Source organism: Canis aureus, chromosome 4, assembly GCF_053574225.1.
Source record: "Canis aureus isolate CA01 chromosome 4, VMU_Caureus_v.1.0, whole genome shotgun sequence".
NCBI classification, from domain to species: domain Eukaryota; kingdom Metazoa; phylum Chordata; class Mammalia; order Carnivora; family Canidae; genus Canis; species Canis aureus.
The window spans coordinates 1,797,280-1,815,821 of record NC_135614.1 but is presented as its reverse complement, the minus strand read 5'-3'; the positions used below and the strand labels follow the sequence as shown (position 1 = coordinate 1,815,821).

Genomic DNA, 18,542 nt, shown 5'->3' with positions numbered 1-18,542 from the left:
GACACAGGCAGAGGGAGAAGCAGGCTCCATGCTGGGAGCCCGATGTGGGACTCGATCCCGGGTCTCCAGGATCGCGCCCCGGGCCAAAGGCAGGCGCCAAACCGCTGCGCCACCCAGGGATCCCGACAGAGAGAATCTTAAGCAGATTCACACTCAGTGCAGAGCCCAGTGCAAGGCTTGGTCTCACAACCTTTAGATCATGACCTGAGCCAAAATCAAGAGTCAGACACTTAACCGCCTGAGCTACCCAGGCACCCCTCACCCTTTTTCATAGACAAGCAGATACAACCCATTACACACATGCTGTCAAGATAAACAATAACTAGTCCTCAAGTAAGAGGACTTGAGAGCATCATTTATCACACATTGTTTGCCCTAAATATTTGGTAAAAGAATGAAGAAAACCTATAGGACCTATGGAATACTATCAAGAAAATCCACATACACATTATAGGAGTCTCAGGAGGACAATAGAAGAAAGAAGCAGAAATACATTTGTGTGCCCAAGAGTGGGAAATAAAAACCCAGCAAAAATTCAAGGAAGGGGCAGCAGCATTTTGTTCTTACTGAAACAGACACTCTGGATACAGACTTGCCTTCCTTGCATACAATACTTCTGCCAAAACAACCATATGTGAACTTATAGAATGTTTTATTCACTATCATGGTATTTCACACTTATGTTGCTTCTGGTCAAGGAACTCATTTAACAGCAGTAGTGAGGCAATAGGCCCAGGCTCATAGAATTCACTAGTGTCGCTATCTTATTTACCATGATGAAGAAGTTGGTTGACTGAATGGTGGATTAGCTTTTTGAAAACTCAGTTACAGTGCCAACTAGGTGGACATACCTTACAGAGCTGGGGCAAGGTCTCCAGAAGGCTGTATATGCTCTGAATCAGTGTCCCATAAATGGTGCTATTTCCCTCATTGCCCAGATACACAGGTCATTGAACCAAGGGGTGGAAACGGGATTGGCACCATTCACTATTACCCCTGCTGACCAGTAGCAAAATTTATGCTTGCTGTCTCCATGACTGCACTTCTGTTCTGCTGGCATAGAAATATGGGTTCCAAATGGAGGAATAATTCCACCAGGAGACACAATAATGATTCAACTGAAATGGAAGTTAAGACTGCCAACTTGGCCAATTTGGGCTCCCCATGATTTCAAATCAACAGGCAAATAAAGAAGATACTGTGTTGAGGTGATTGATCCTACTAAAGAAACTGGACTTCTACTACACATTGGAGGTGAGGAAAAGTATGTTTAGAATACAGGAGATGTCTTGGGGTATCTCTTAGTACTAGCATGTCCTGTGATTAAAATCAATGGAAAACCACAACAACCTAATTCAGGACAGACTACTAATAGCCCAGAACCTTCAGGAAGGAAGGCTTGGATCACCCCAACAGGTAAAGAACCATAACTAGCTAAGGTGCTTGCTGAGGGTAAAAGGAATAAGAAAGGGTAGTAGAAGAAGGTCATTATAAATACCCACTGTGACTGCATGACCAGTTACAGAAATAAGGACTGCAACTGTCAGAGGAGTAGTTCTTCCTTATTTTGTTAATAGGTATACGGATATATCTTTAATTATATATACTAAATATTTACTTAACATATTATACTTAGTATAACACACACATACTTAATTTATATTTGGCATATATATATATATATATATATATATATATATATATATATATATTAAGCAAATGTCTTTGTTTACTTCCTTTTCTTATCCCTATATCCATAACATATAGTGTACTGATTTTATTTTATTTATTCATGAGAGAAACAGAGAGAAAGAGAGAGAGAGGCAGAGACATAGGCAGAGAGAGAAGCAGGCTTCATGCAGGGAGCCCGATGTGGGACTAGATCCCTGGACTCCAGGATCATGCCCTGGGCCAAAGGCAGGCGCCCAACTGCTGAGCCACCCAGGCATCCTTGGTATACTGATTTTATATCATAGTATTCAAGTATTGTTAACTTAAATCATATGACATAATACTATTTGAGTTATGGGCTATCAAAGAGAAGAGTAAATAAACATCACCCAAGGACCTTGCAACCTCTTTCAGGGATAGGGCTGATGTTTTTTCAGTTGTACCCTGGATAGTTGTATAACGTTATGTACAGGAAGTATGACTTTGTTACTGTCTTTATTTGGAGATTAAATATGGAATATGGTATTAGAAAAACCAGAATCTGGGCACTGCATGTACATATTGCTTCTAGGACATTCCTGCACTTATATCCTGTCTGCTGACAGAGAAAAGATATATTTTGTGTATACTAGCATGTGTATATAAACATAAAAACATTTGTAATAATATGTATTTATACATACTGATATTTCCAGCTCTAATTCCTGCCATACAGATCATTCTAGCTTCCTTTTCTTGTCCAACTGTAAACTCCCAACGCAATAATGATAAACCTGGCTCTTCCCATTTGCCATCCATTTACTTAATTATTCCATTCCAGTGTGAACGTATAGCACTACCAGAATTATTAACCTGTACCTCATGGAAAACAACTTTATCAACTACAGGGGAATGCTTATATGCAGTTCTTTGCCTTGAGCATTACAGTCTCCATCCACTCTCATAGTTACTTAAGTCAGCACATTTTACTTCCACCTCTTTCCCTGAGGTTGTTACACAGTCTATAATCCTTCCTGGTGTCCCTGGAACCCCTCAATGGCATTTTAAATTTGCCTATATTGGGGCATCTGGGTGGCTCAGTGATTGAGTGTCCGCCTTTGGCTCAGGTTGTGATCCCGGGGTCCTGGGATCGAGTCCTGCAGCAGGCTCCCCACAGGGAGCCTGCTTCTCCCTCTGCCTATGTCTCTGCCTCTCTCTGTGTGTATCTCGTGAATAAACAAATAAAATCTATAAATAAATAAATAAGCAAGCCTACATTGTTTCCTTATTTGTGTTGTAAAGTCCTATAGGTTTGAACAAATGCATTAATTCATGTATCCATTATGGTATCCTACAGAATAATAGCTTCATGACTTAAAAAATTTCCTAATCATTTATTCAGCCCCCTCAACCTCCCCTTGAAGCCTTCTATTTTTTTTTTTTTTTATTCATAGAGACACAGAGAGAGAGAGGCAGAGACACAGGCAGAGGGAGAAGCAGGCTCCATGCAGAGAGCCTGATGTGGGACTCAATCCCGGGTCTCCAGGATCACACCCTGGGCTGCAGGCGGCGCTAAACTGCTGCGCCACCGGGGCTGCCCCCCTTGAAGCCTTCTAAATTGTGATTGTCTCTATAATTTTGCCTCTCCCAATGTCATGTAGAAATCAATCATACATTGTGTAGCTTTCAGATTGACTTCTCTCACTAACCAATATGCATTTAAGATTGTTCCATGAGTTTTAGTGGAACTTTTAACACACCATTTTTTCTTACCACTCAATAGCATTTTATTGTAGGGATATGCCACAGTTTGTTTATCCGCTTACCTATTGAAAGATATCTTGGTTACTTCCAATTTGGGACAATATGAATAAAGCTGATATAAGAATTCATATGCAGGGTTCTGTGTGAATGGACGTTTTCAATTAAGTTGAGTACCTAGAAGTGCAGTGGTTAGATTGTATAAGACTATGGTTAGCCTTGTAAAAAACTGCTAAAGTTTGTAAATATTTTTAACCTCAATTTATAGTTAATTCATGATCCAATAAACACAAATATTCATTTAACGTTTATTCATTGAGTATTTACAATATGCCACAATCTAGGCACTGGATTTATAGTACTAACAAAAATAGAGAAAAATCTCAGTTTTGATGTAGTTTATATGCTAGTGAGGGAATACAAAGAAAATAAGCAAGAAAAATACATATACTAAGTAATAATTAGTAAAAAGTTATAGTAGGAAAGGGGATAGTTTACAGAAAAGGAAAAACTATGGAGACAAATAAAAAGATGAGTGGTCGACAGGGTTTGGGGTCAGGAGGAGGGATGAATGGGCAGAGGATGTTTTGAGCAATGAAAATACATTGCATGATACCATAATGATGGATACATGTCATTTTACATCTGTCCAAACCCACAGAACTGATAATACCCAGAGTGAACTGTGATGTAAACTGTGGGCTTTAAGCAATTATGTTTAATCAATGTAGGTTCATCAACTCTAACATGCACCACTCTGGTGGAGATGTTGATAATGGGAGAGGTTGTGCATGTGTGTAGGGGGGGGAGAGATATATGGGAAATCTCTATGCTTTCCCCTCAATTTTGCTATCAACTCTAACATGCATCACTCTGGTGGAGATGTTGATAATGGGAGAGGTTGTGCATGTGTGTGTGTGTGGGGAGAGATATATGGGAAATCTCTATGCTTTCCCCTCAATTTTGCTATGAATCTAAAGCTGCTCTAAAAAAAATAAAAGTCTTAATTGGAAAAAAAAAAAAAAAAAGAGAGTTGCCAGAAGCCTGATTCGATCTTTAGTACATGTATGTATCAGACTACTAAGGTTGCTTCGTCTGTTCAGGCTGCTATAACAAAAGATCACACACTGGCTTGCTCCTAAACAACAGAAATTTCTCACAGTTCTAGAGGTTGAGAAGTCCAAGATCAGCACCTGTGTATGGTCATGTTCTGGGGTAGGTCCTCTTCCTGGGTAAAAGCCAGCACCTGCTTACTATGTCCTCCCATAGCAGAAGGGCTGTGAACTCTGGAAGACCCCATTCATGAGGACTCCACTCTTGTGACCTAATCACCTCCCAAAGGCCCCAATATCATCCCATTAGGGATTAGATTTAATATATGGATTTAAGGCTGGGACACAAACATTCAGAACATAGCAGCTGACATCCCAAAATACCTCCTTTGTGAACTTGGATCGCTGTGATTGTGAATAAATGTGCCAAAATACCACAGACAAGGTGACTTAAAGAACAGAAATGTATTTGCTCACAGCTTAGAGGCTGGAAGCCCAAGATCAAGGTATCAGTAGGTTTGTTTTCTTCTAAGACCTCTCTCCTTGGCTTATAGATGGCTACCTTCTTGCTGTGTACTCACATGTCCTTTTCTCTGTGCATGCACATCTCATGTCTCTTCCTTCTTCTAAGGACACCAGTCAGATTAGATCCCCACTCTTATGACTTCTATCTCTTTAAAAGCCCTGTCTCTGGGGCCCCCTGGCTGGCTCAGTTGAGTGTCTGTCTTCGGCTCAGTTCACGATCCCAGGGCCCTGAGATCAATCGAGCTCTGTGTTGGGCTCCCTGCTCAGCAGGGAGTGTGCGTCTCCCTTTCCCTCTGCCTCCCCGCCCCCCACTCATGTTCTTTCTCTCTCTCTCACAAATAAATAAAATCTTCTAAAAAAATAAAATAGAAGCCCTATCTCCAAATACAGTCATATTGGGTTAGGGCTTTAACCATGGATTTTGAGGGAAATACAATTCAGGCCATGATTATACATATTTGTCATGAAACAATAATACCTTGTATCTATAATGAATTCTGATAGATTTTGTTCTATTTCTTTAAAAGTCAAGTCACTGAATTGATTTCACAGTTCCTTAATAGGCCAGTGTGGTGGCTTTATAATGTGTTACCTTGGCTAGACCGCACTACATTTCCCAGAGTTCACTTTTCTGTAATTTCCAAATGAGATGGATGACAAAAGACATTCTTGTGCAATATTTGGGGGGTATAAGTGATGTAGCAGCCACTTTGTAGCTCGCACATGCTGCTGCTCATCTATTGACCACCTCACTGGCCTAAGGCAGCATCAGGACTGTTGACTGTTTCATGTGGATACTTCAGCTTCTCCACCAGGTATGTGTGATCACTTCTATGATTAAGGGCCCCAGCTTCTGCAAGAAATCCCACCATCAAGGTCAGAAGCAAGGAGAACCAACTCCGGCTTTAGTCCATCCTTAGGAGCTCTACTCATGATTGTGGGTTCTGACTTGTTTTTGCTTTCTTTGTCATGTCTATCTAGTTTTCCTTATTATCTGCTCTGTGGACTTCAAGTGCCTTCATCAGACATGAAGACAGCCATACTGAAGAGACAAATTGGCCATTTCCCCTAACTGCATGAGGTCAACTCTCTGTAACAAGTCCCATTACACATAGACACTCTCCTGGTGGTTGTCTCTAATTAAATGCTGTCTGAATCATGAATTTGTACCAAACTGAATCTGGAGTATCTGCATTAGATTCTATATAATCAGATTATATTTAGACTTTAAACCATTAATGGGACTATTTTAGTGGTAAAGGAGCATTGATAGTCCATGTAGTGATAATACGGTTACTCAAATTACTACTTTTGGACACCTGTAATCAAATGCCTAGAGATAGCAAGGCTCTGGGGGGGGGAGGAAATCATGTATATGCTGCTCTAGATATTTTAGTGAACATAAGGAGTATAGTGGGATTGGTTGTTTACTGCTAATTGTGCTGGAGAACTTGGGGGAAAGAACATGAGAAGCTCAGGAGTTTAAGTCCCAGCTCAAGGACCACATAAGGGATTTTACCTTTCAGGGTATGTGGCTACCCTGAAAGAAAATCTTATTTCCTAAAGCTGCAGGGCTGAGATTTATGTATATCAAATCCAATGTTGAATCATTTGATTGGCATGATTATAATGCAGATTGAGTTCCCAAACTTACAGGGTCTCTTACTAAAGTTAGGGCATTGATTGGGAATGAGATCTTGAAAACTGGGATGGAAAAACATGAGCAGATTTCAAAGTAGCTGAGTCTTCAATGCCTATAAATACCTTCAATGTATCTGCTGAGTCTTCTTTCCAATAGAACCAGCCCTTCCTTCCCCACCTGAGTTTAGCCTCCCTTGACCATAGGAACCTAATATGGCCTTCTGTGCCACAGTTGTCTTGCAAAGATATTCTGATCCTCTTCAGGACTTACCTACACTGCCGCTCCTTGCACTTGACCTATAACCAGATGTAAGACCCAATATTTGTCAAACAGTACAAATTGTGACCCATAAAGGGGTCTGATACACATCAAAAGAAATGTACAATTTTACATCTTTATATTAACAGAAACCTGGCAAATAGTTTGGGATCAGAGTAGAAAGAATATAAAGTTGGATTAACCTTATAGATTCCCTTCCCCAGTCTCCAGTTTCTCAGGGCCAGATCTCTCAGGGATCTTCAGGGCCACGGGCCTGCTCCATGGCAACAGTTGCTTCTTATGGATTAAAGATCCTGGGCTTAAGTTGCATCTGAATTATTCCCTTTGCTGCGGCACAGGGTGGATGTTTTCCCCTCTAAACACACAGGTGAGAATTTCTTTCCAACAGAGGCATAGGCAGCAAAGTGGTGTAGCAAGAGCATGCTTGGCTCATAACCTAGTGGTAGACTGAGTATCTTCTGTATGGCTGCCTCATTTTTTCTGGCATGCACATTTTCTGCTTTCTCTCATTTCTCTCTGTACAAATTCCTCAGAATATTTTAGATTTCTAGCCACGTAAAGTTGCGGCTTTCAGTTTTTGTCTCTCTACTTAATCACCTGTGGCATGGACCTGGGTGGTTAGAGAGAAAGTGCCAGAGCCCAACAGCTGACCTCATAGGCAGCTGCAGCTTCCTCCAGGGAATGCCGGTCAATCTCTCTGGGGTCAGGGTTCACAAACACTATGGGCCTTTTGTCCATGGCCCAGGTCAAGGCCATTAAGCTCCAAGATCCCAAGGTTAGCCCTTTGATGTACTGATAAAATAGCAATTCTAAACAGACCTCAGGCTCACTGGCTAAAGGTTTTATATTAGAAGAGCATTTGAGGTACTCCCTCTGGTAATTTGGAAGGGATCCCCTTTTCTTTTCTCATCATCTGGGCCTCAGGAAATTGCACATGTCCTCAACACCCTTGGGCATCAGGCATGTGTGCAATGGCAGCAAGGGAAGTAGCAGCAGAGGAGAGGGGGAAGGCTGCTGCCCCTACCTGTGCAACAGCTCATTAGACCACAAAAGTGCCATGCTTAATTCTTTCAGGGCTACCTTTCCAAAATTTCACAAAGGGCCATCTGCATGCCCACCCCAGTGGTGCACAGTAACAAACAATGGTATGTGTGGGCACCCTGAATAGCCAGGGATGGTCACCAGACTATATGCAGTAACCAGAGAGTTCTAGCCAGTCCCTTGGTAGGTGGGGCTCAACTGCAGTTGGGGTCCTGTGTTGTCCCTGCCTCAGACCTCTAGTCAAACTGAACCCAAAAGGAAATCTCCTTTAATACAGCCAATTAACAATTCTCTTAGGGACAAGAGCCTTTTAGGGTGGGAAGACACAGCAACACCCCCAAAAGAAGGCAGTACAGTGCATATCAAAAGATAGGCCTGCCAGCAATTGGTAGCTCTGTCCCAAGTGGCCTTTGTCATATCACAGAACCAGTCAGTCAAGAACAATTTGGTATAGAAACAAGATGTTATAAAGAGATGTAGGAAATTTACACTTTCAAAAAAGATAAGGCTTACAACAACAGCAAGCTATATACTGAAAACAGGCTTTAGCTTTATAGTGGCTATCAATATATGATTTCTGAGAATGCATTCTGCCTCCCACCATAGGAAAACTGTCACTGAATAATGTGAGTTTTAAATATTGTGTGTAAGAAAGCACCTTCACAGATTCATCTGTATTGCTATATGCAGGAAGGGTTGTTTATTTATTCAATATGCTTTATTTTTAGAGGAGTTTTAGGGTTACAGAAAAATTGAGCAGAAAGCACAGAGTTCCTACATACTGCTTCACTTCTACCCCCCTCTAAATAGTCCCCTATTATTCATATCTTGCATTAGTGTGGTACATTTGTTACAACAGATGAGCCAATATTGACTCATTATTACTAACTAGTTTACATAGGGTTTTTACCCTTTCTATTTTATACTTTATGGGTTTTGACAAATGAATGACATGTATCTATCATTATAATGTCCTACAGAATAGTTTCATTGTCCCAAAAATCCTCTATAAGCCACCTATTCATCCTTCCCTCCCTTGCCCTGAATCCCTGACAACCACTACATCTTTTTACTATCTCCATATACTTGTGCTTTTGTATCTGAATGCATTATAGATGGATACCAAAGTGTAAAGCCTTTTCAGGCTGGCTTTTTTCATTTAGCAATTTGCCAGCAAGGTTCCTCCATGTTTTGTTACTTCTGTTACAAAAAGCTATGGATTGCTTTTTGCCATTCCTTTACTCATTGCATCTTATAACCTTGTTATATAATTGCTTACTAGTGTCAAAGCATATTGCTGTTGACTCCTTGGAATTTTCTACCTACAGAATCATGTTATGTGTAAATATAGACAGTTCTATCTCTTCCTTCCAAATCCAAGTTTATTTCCTTTACTTCTTATACTGTGTTAGTGAGGACTTCCAGAAGGAGGTTGAAAGACAGTGGTCAAAGGGGGCCTCCTTTGCCTTCCTCCTTATCTTACTGCATCTAGTTTGTCACCATTAAGTATGATGTTAGCTATTGGGCTTTTGTAGATGTTCTTTACCAAGTTAAAGAAGTTCCCTGTATTCTTAGTACACTGAAATTTCTTTTTTTTTTTTTTTTTTTTTAGTATACTGAAATTTCTTACTGTGAATATGAGTTAAGATTCTGTGAAATGCTTTTCTGTACCTATTGATATGATCATGTGATTATTTCTTCTTTTGCCTGTTGATATGATGGGTTAAATTAACAGATTATCAAATGTAGAAGCAGCACTGCACGTGTAGAACAAATCCCACTTGGTCATACTGCAAAATTATATATTGTTGGGTTCAATTTGCTTATGACTTGTTGAGGATTTCTATGTGAGGAAACTGTAAGACATATAGGTCTGCAGTTTCCCATTCTTGTGATGCCTTTGTCTGGTTTTGCTACACCACCAATGCTAGCCTCACAGAATGAGTTAGGAAGTATTTCTTCTGCTCTTACTTTTTGGAAGAGATTTTAGAGAATTGGTATCATTTTTTTTCCTGAAGGGTCTAATAAAATTCACCAGTGAATACATCTGGATGTGATACTGATTTGGAAGATTATGTATTAATTCAATTTCTTAATAGATACATGGCTATTCAGGTTTATCCTTCTGTAACTTTTGGCAGATTGTGTGGCAGGCTATGAAATTTGTGTGCAGAGTCGTTCATAGTATTATTATCTTTTTAATGTCCATGGAATCAGCTGTTATGGCTCTCCTTCATTTCTGGTATTAACAACTTATATCTTCTCTTTTTCTTGGTTAATTTAGCTAACAGTTTATCAGTTTCATTGATCTTTGCAAACAACTATCTTTTGATTTTACTGATTTTCTCTATTTTGTTTTCAACTTAACTGATTTCTGCTCTAATTCGTATTTCTTTTGTTTCATTTACTCTGGATTTAATCAGCTCCTGTTCCTAATTTCCTAAGATAGAAGCTTAGACTCTCTGTGCAAGTTAAGATCATTAGTTTGTATAACCTGGTTTATGTAACCTGACTGATTGTAGAATTTAGTATATCACTTTTTACTGTGTCAGTGAGTAAAAGCCCCAAGCTACCTTCAATCTGGATCTGTTCCAGTCTTAACCCACTCTCCTCTCAGAGTAAAAAATCTCCAAGGGCTCCGATCTGTCTCTGGGTACACCAGCCCATGCTTATAGGGCAGTAACTTACAGAGTTAAGTCTGTAGAAAATTTAGGCTGAGGGCTAGAAGACTCACATATGTACACTCAAGGCACCTCATGGCTTGACACAAACCACGGGTAAAAGGGGATAATGACACTAGGGACTAGATAACCTTCACTGAAGACAACCTATTTACCACTTTATTTTGATTTATACATTTTAAATGGTTACACATTAGCTCTGTGGGCCTCTACTTTTAAAAGGATGCTCCAGGCTCTTAGGCACATGGGAGATGTGCCTGATATTGTAACAACAGCTAAATTAGGGGGTGTCTATTCTCTGTTCACAATTATATTAAGTTGCATTATGATTATTAACACGAGGGAACTTCTCATGGTAAAATCCCAATTCCTTTGTAATCCTAATGCAACAGAGACACCAGATTCCCTTTTGATTTTGTAACCTGTGTTGGTGGTTACTTAAAATATAAGTGATAACATTTCACAGAACTAGACATACACACAAAGTGCATGTAAACATTGTTGAAGTGGGAAGGACTGTGTGTGACTGAGTACTGTAGTGCCATCAATGTCATATGCTTGACAATATACCATGGTTGTAGAAGATAGCATTAGAAGAAGGTTGATGAAGGGCACATGAGAATTCTATGTACTTACTGCAGCTTCTTTTAAGTTGATTTTTCATTTTACTACTTTTTTTTTTTTTGGTTTTTAAAGCTTTACATTGCACAATATACATCTACAAATTAAAACTTTTTATGTTTCCTAAAGATAAATATGACATCAAAACCCAAAACACAACTTCTAATGTTATATTACTTCTAAAAATAATCTTCAAGCTATATACCTCAAATTGAAAGGCTTCTCAATATAAAATCTGACACAACCTAGTTTGTACTTTTGCTAAAAAAACACTTTTGCAAAATCAAAAAATCTTTACTGTCTTATACCAGTATTTGCTTGGTGACATTCAGTGAAATGTTATTTAACAAGACTGCCCTATATTTGTTGCACTCTACTTTGGAGTAACATAAAGCCAGTTTGTGGAAGAAGGTTCCTGAACTTTCAGGATGTCAACAGAGGTTCCTCCAGTGTGAATTCTCTGAAGTGTAATAATGGGTGCTGAACTGCAGCTCGACATTCCTAACACCCACTTCAATTGTAAGGTTTTTCTCCTGTGTGTGTTCTCTGATGTACAATGAGGTTTGACTTCTGAGAGAAGGTTTTTCCACATGTGTTACATTCATAAGGCTTCTCCCCTGTGTGTGATCTCTGATGTTTAGCGAGGTCTGATTTACGGTAAAAAATTTTCCCACATTCATTGCACTGACAAGATTTCTCTCCTGTATGAGCTCTGTGATGTACTGTGAGGGATGATTTGTGACTGAAGCATTTCCCACATTCATTACATTCATAGGGTTTCTCCCCTGTGTGTTTTCTCTGATGTAAAATAAGGCCTGACTTCACGCAGAAAGATTTTCCACATTCATTACATTTATAGGGCTTTTCTTCTGTATGAGTTCTCTGGTGGACAATCAGAGCTGACTTATGACAGAACGCCTTTCCACATTCATGACACTCATAGGGTTTCTCACCTATGTGAATTCTCTGGTGCTGAGTAAGCTGAGACTTTTGGCAGAAGGTTTTCCCACATTCATTACATTCATAGGGCTTCTCCCCTGTGTGGGTTCTATTATGTTTAGTTAGGTATGACTTATTATAGAAGATTTTTCCACATTCGTGACATTCAAAGGGTTTCTCCCCTGTATGTGTCCTATAATGTTGAGAGAGGGTAGACTTATGGCTGAAGAATTTCCCACATTCAGGACATGCAAAGGGCTTCTCCCCTGTGTGAGTTCTCTGATGTACTGTGAGGTCAGACTTTAAGCAGAAGGTTTTCCCACATTCATAACATTCATAAGGTTTCAACCCTGTATGAATTATCTGATGCCTAGTGAGTACTGACTTGTGGTAGAAAGTTTTACCACATGCATTACACTCGTAGGGTTTATTCCCTACATGAGTTCTCTGATGTTGTGTAAGATGTGACTTTTGACAGAAAGATTTCCCACAATCAGGACACTCAAATGGTTTCTCACCTGTATGAGTTCTCTGATGTACTGTAAGGTGTGAATTCATACAGAAGGATTTCCCACATTCATAGCATTCATAGGGTTTCAGCCCTGTGTGTGTTCTCTGGTGTTTAGTGAGATCTGACTTCTGGTAAAAAGTTTTCCCACATGCATTACACTGATAGGGTTTCTCTCCCGTATGTGTTCTCTGGTGTAACCTAAGGGCTGACTTGTGGCTGAACGCCTTCCCACAGTCATTGCACACATAGGGTTTTTCCCCTGTGTGTGATCTCTGATGTTTTGTGAGGTTTGACTTCTCCCAGAAGGTTTTTCCACATTCATTACATTGAAAGCGTTTCTCTCCTGTGTGTATCCTCTGATGTCGAGTGAGGTGGGACTTCTCCCAAAAGGCTTTCCTGCACTCATTACATTCAAAGTGTTTCTCTCCTTTATGAGTTTTCTGAAGTTGTGAAAGGCATAAATTCCTCTGGAAATTATTCCCACTTCCATTACATTCATAGTGTTTCATATGTGGCCCATGATGTTTCAAAAGGGTAGCCTTCACATACAGGGATTTTCCACAACCACTAAATCCATAGTGATTTTCTTTTGAGGAATTCATCTGATGGAGTAAGAAGGAAGAGTTATCAAAGAAGGTTCTCCCATATTCATCACATTCACAGTCATTCCCTTCTGCAATTTCTCTCATGTACGGACTGAATATTGCCTTTTCAAGGAAGGTTTCTTGATAAATGTTATACTCAAAATTTTGCTCTAAAGTTTGAATCTTCTTATGATGAACAGGGTTCTCATCATGATTCAAAATTTTCCCATTTCTAAAAAACCCACTTTTCTCTCGAGTATGCGTTTTCTCATGTTTAATATCAAGTAGCAAATTTCCAAAAGCATTATATTCATCAGTCTCTTTTCCTAAATAGTTTTTCTTATTGATAAATAATTTTGAAACACAGTTGAAACTCATTCCACATGAGTCACATTGACAGAGGATCTTTTTGGAAGGAAAAGAGTCTGCGTTCAAGGTAAGTGGTTTTCTTCCATTACCTTGTTCTTTAGTCAGTGTTTTATTAATGAATGCAACTTCCCACACATGTTTAGGCTGGTCTTCTTGGCTCCTTTCTTTCTTGTGATCAGTTTCCCAGGATTCTAAAAATAAGAAAAGTCAACCTTACATATAAATATTAACGTATTTCTTATCGAACGCAACATATATAAAAATGCTGATTTAGATTTCTTATCTAGTTTCCTGAGAAGAAAATAACTGTAAGTACATATTTTTCCTATTCTTGGGTTTGACACGAAAGAACAAAAATGAAAATAAGAAAAAAAAAAAGCCTGGCATAGTGGAAAAAGGGAGAGGAAACTGGCTATCATAACACATACATCTGCATTGTTATGTCTGAAAAATAATAATAATAGCTTCTAAAATCTGAATGTGTCCATTTATCCTCCAGAAAACTGTATGGGTCGATACAAGGAGAGCAAATAAAAATTACCTACAACAACCCATGACTTCAGCATAACTAGGAGATACAAAATACTACTAACTTCAAATTGCCACTAGGGAAAGAAACATTTAAATACAGAAGAAACTGATAATGAGCTCACATCCATTTAAGAGTCATCTAGAGTCATGGCAACCACACCTAAAGAAAAGACAGAAAACTCAGAGATAATTAAATCCAAATAAAATCACTCCCAGAAAGGGAAAGTCCTAGTATGAGTGGGAAAATACTCAGATGACATCTCAGTTCTGATAGGTGATAACTTAGGCCACTGGAAACTCCAACAAAAGGGACTTGTAGTATATGGGAATCCACGTGAGGAATGAAATCCTAAAAAGGACACAGTGATCTTAGAATAGACTTGAATTACAAGGAGCAGGTTATGAACTGAACTGTCCTCCTCACAAATTCGTATGTTGGAAGCCCTAATCCCCAATGCGACTACATCTGGAGACAGAGGCCTAGGCAGGCAATTAAGGCTGAGTTTAGGGCATCAGGATGTGGTACTGATACAATGGTATCCTTATTAGAAGCGGAAGAGACACCAGCACTTGCTTGCTTCCATTATGTGCACAGAAAAAAAAAGCCATGTGAGGATATATCAAGAAGGTGCTGTCTGCAAGCCGAAGAGATAGGGCTCAGCAGAAACCAACCCTGCTGGCACCTTCTCCTTGGCCTTACAGACTCCAGAAGTATGAGAAAATAAATTTCTGTTATTTAGGTGATCCAGTCTGTGGTGTTTTGTTATTGAAGTCCTGGCAGACTAATAAAGAGCACAAAAGAAAAAGAGACTTCACTGAAATTTTGGTAAATAGCACTGAAGAAAGGCATGACACCAAAGAATGACAATAAAACTAATGAAAGAACAACTGCATCAATAAGAAAGCCCTGGATAAAAAATTTAGTCAGCAAAATTAATAGAGTTTAAAATACAATTATACATATGATTACAGTCTCTACAGAGAAAAACACATGGAATAAATATTAAAAACCATAAACTAAGAATCCACCTATTCTAAAGAACCACCATGAACCTGGAAAAGCTAACCTGAACAGTACTAAGACACACTTCAAAAAAAACTACTAGACCTTAAAACCGAAGAAATGTCTTTTGGGCAAAAAGAATAACTCTCAAACAAAAATGTAGGTCTTGCAATAGATTCTGTCACCAATAAACAAAGTGAAGCTCAGTGGAGCAACATTTTTGGGTTAAAAAAAAAGTCAAGGATTTGACAGGAAACACTGGCAGAAAAACTAAGCAGTGGATACATTTTATTGTAGGTCTAAGACCAAAAAAAAATCGGGAACAAGAACAGAAGAATAATATATAAATGTCAGAGACACCTGGGTGACTCAGTTGGTTAAGTGTCTAATATAGGGTCAAGTCATGATCTCAGGGTCCCAGGGTCGAGACCCCCTCTGGCTCACTGTGGAGTCTGCTTCTCCCTCTGCCCTTCCACCCACTTGTGTGCTCACTCTCTCTTGTTCTCTCTCTTTCTCTACTCTTGCTCTCAAATAATAAAATAAAAATATGTGTATATATATATATATATAAATGCTAAAGGTTCTAGTGAAGTAGAAATAATGCAACTAAAAAAGCTATAGGAAACAGGAAAGAAAAATAGAATATAAGAGCACACACAGAGATAGCCACATAAGTAATCACCTAAAGATTGTCACTGAAAGCTGAAAAATCAAATAGAGGGTTAAATTAGGAAATGGGCAACTAAGGGCAGTATAAAACATATTAGTGTAAAAGTAATTCTGAGAACAAAAACATCAAAATTCCCTAACTCTCTCCAAAATGAAACAAAGACCAAACAGAATAATTCAGTAAATGTGATACACTCATTAAATGTAACAATATGGCAGAAATGAGACCAACTATGAGTCATATTAACAAATGTGAATGGGTTTAACTCACCAATTAACAAAATGACTTCAGTCAACAGGCACAAACAAAAACCTAAATCAATGCTGTAGATGAGAAACATAATTATAGAGACTTACTCAAAAAGGCTAAAACCAAAAGCATGGACCATATTATTCCAAACAAAGGGAAACAATAAGGAAGGAGACATGTAAATCTGTTGCCAGAAAGGACAGAAAAACCACTTTACAAAGATAAATCCTCAATTTTGAATGCAAAATTAACATTTATAAAATCCAAAAATCTTTCATGGAGCAGAACTCAGAAAAGCAAGGAAAAAATAAAATACAGTATTTAAAAGGATATTTCAAGAAAGATCAAAAAGCAGAAAGTTGGGGGGTAAAAGACTTAATGACAACAATTAAGAAGACATATATCATAACCCATATTTGATTTTATAATGTCAAAACTTTTAATAGAAAATTACACTTTAGTCTCAAGGGTGCATGAAACATTAAAAACACTGATATGTGTAACATGCTCAGGTAATAATACAGTAAAACTAGAATTTATTGGGGAAGAATAAGCTTCTATCGGGACTTCAAAAAAACCAGCTCTCTAGCAAACTATTCATTGGTGAAAAAGGAAACAAACAAAAGCTGAAGTTCTAAAACAAAAAAAACTAGTGAAAGTATTACTTACGAGTAAATATGGGATATGCATACTGATCAGAGATTTCATAGCATTAAATGTTTTGTATTGGTGAAAAGAATGAAAAACAATTGAATCCTTGACTCAAAAAATTAGAAACAAAAGAAAACAAAAGTAACATAAAAGAATGAAGTAGAAAGCACAAATAGGGAAATAATACAGGTAAAAACAAACACAAAAATAAATTTACAATAATACAGATAAAACTTTCTCTTCATCTGTAAGGTCTAGTAGTTTTATTAAAGGATGTCTTCAGCAAATCATTCCATGTCAGTTTTTCCAGATGGTCTCTTTGAACATGTGGATTAGGTCTTCTTTTATTTTTGGACAGTTTACTTAGATTAGAAATTAATGGAATGGAAAGAGAAAAACAGTAGAACAAGGGTTAAGCCAAAAAGCTGTTTCTTTGGGACCCCTGGCTGGCTCAGTCAGTAGAGAATGGGATTCTTGGTCTTGAGGTTGTGAGTTCAAGCCCGAAGTTTGGTGTGAAAGATTACTTTAAAAATCAATTAAATCTCTTAGAAACAAAAAATCTAGTTCTTTGGAAAGATTAACAAAGGAGATGAATCATTCTCAACAAGATATTAGCCAATAGGATCCAACAGTACATTAAGAAAATTATTCACCATTATCAAGTAGGATTTATCCCCAGGACACAAGGCTGGTTCAACACTCGTAAAACAATCAACGTGATTCATCATATCAGCAAGAGAAAAACCAAGAACTATATGATCTTCTCATTAGATGCAGAGAAAGCATTTGACAAAATACAGCACCCATTCCTGATCAAAACTCTTCAGAGTGTAGGGATAGAGGGAACATTCCTCAACATCTTAAAAGCCATCCACGAAAAGCCCACAGCAAATATCATTCTCAATGGGGAAACACCGAGAGTCTTTTCCCTAAGATCAGGAACAAGACAGGTATGTCCACTCTCACCACTGCTATTCAACATAGTACTGGAAGTCCTAGCCTCAGCAATCAGACAACAAAAAGAAATAAAAGGCATTCAAATTGGCAAAGAAGAAATCAAACTCTCCCTCTTCGCCAATGACATGATATTCTACCTAGAAAACCCAAAAGCCTCCACCCCAAGATTGCTAGAACTCATACAGCAATTTGGTAGCGTGGCAGGATAAAAAAATCAATGCCCAGAAATCAATGGCAGTTCTATACACTAACAATGAGACTGAAGAAAGAGAAATTAAGGAGTCAATCCCATTTACAATTGCTCCCAAAAGCATAAGATACCTAGGAATAAACCTAACCAAAGAGGTAAAGGATCTATACCCTAAAAACTATAGAACACTTCTGAAAGAAATTGAGGAAGACACAAAGAGATGGAAAAATATTCCATGCTCATGGATTGGCAAAATTAATATTGTGAAAATGTCAATGTTACCCAGGCAATGTACAGGTTTAATGCAATCCCTATCAAAATACCATGGACTTTCTTCAGAGAGTTAGAACAAATTATTTTAAGATTTGTGTGGAATCAGAAAAGTCCCCGAATAGCAGAGGAATACTGAAAAAGAAAACAATGCCAGGGGCATCACAATGCCAGATTTCAGGTTGTACTACAAAGCTGTGGTCATCAAGACAGTGTGGTACTGGCACAAACACAGACACATAGATCAATGGAACAGAAGAGAGAATCCAGAAGTAGACCCTGAACTTTATGGTCAACTAATATTCGATAAAGGAGGAAAGACTATCCATTGGAAGAAAGACAGTCTCTTCAATAAATGGTGCTGGG

The 18,542-nt window shown here is 38.5% G+C and overlaps 1 protein-coding gene across 1 annotated transcript in view; it reads right to left on the bottom strand.

The window, feature by feature from the left end:
* Window positions 1-11,038: 11,038 nt before the first annotated feature.
* Window positions 11,039-18,542, bottom strand: part of LOC144312040 (uncharacterized) — a 100,307-nt gene continuing 92,803 nt past the window's right edge. The window contains 2 exon segments of the mRNA XM_077894342.1: window positions 11,039-11,779; window positions 11,781-13,846. Coding sequence (XP_077750468.1) covers window positions 11,684-11,779; window positions 11,781-13,846 — 2,162 coding nt within the window. The 3' untranslated portion in view covers window positions 11,039-11,683.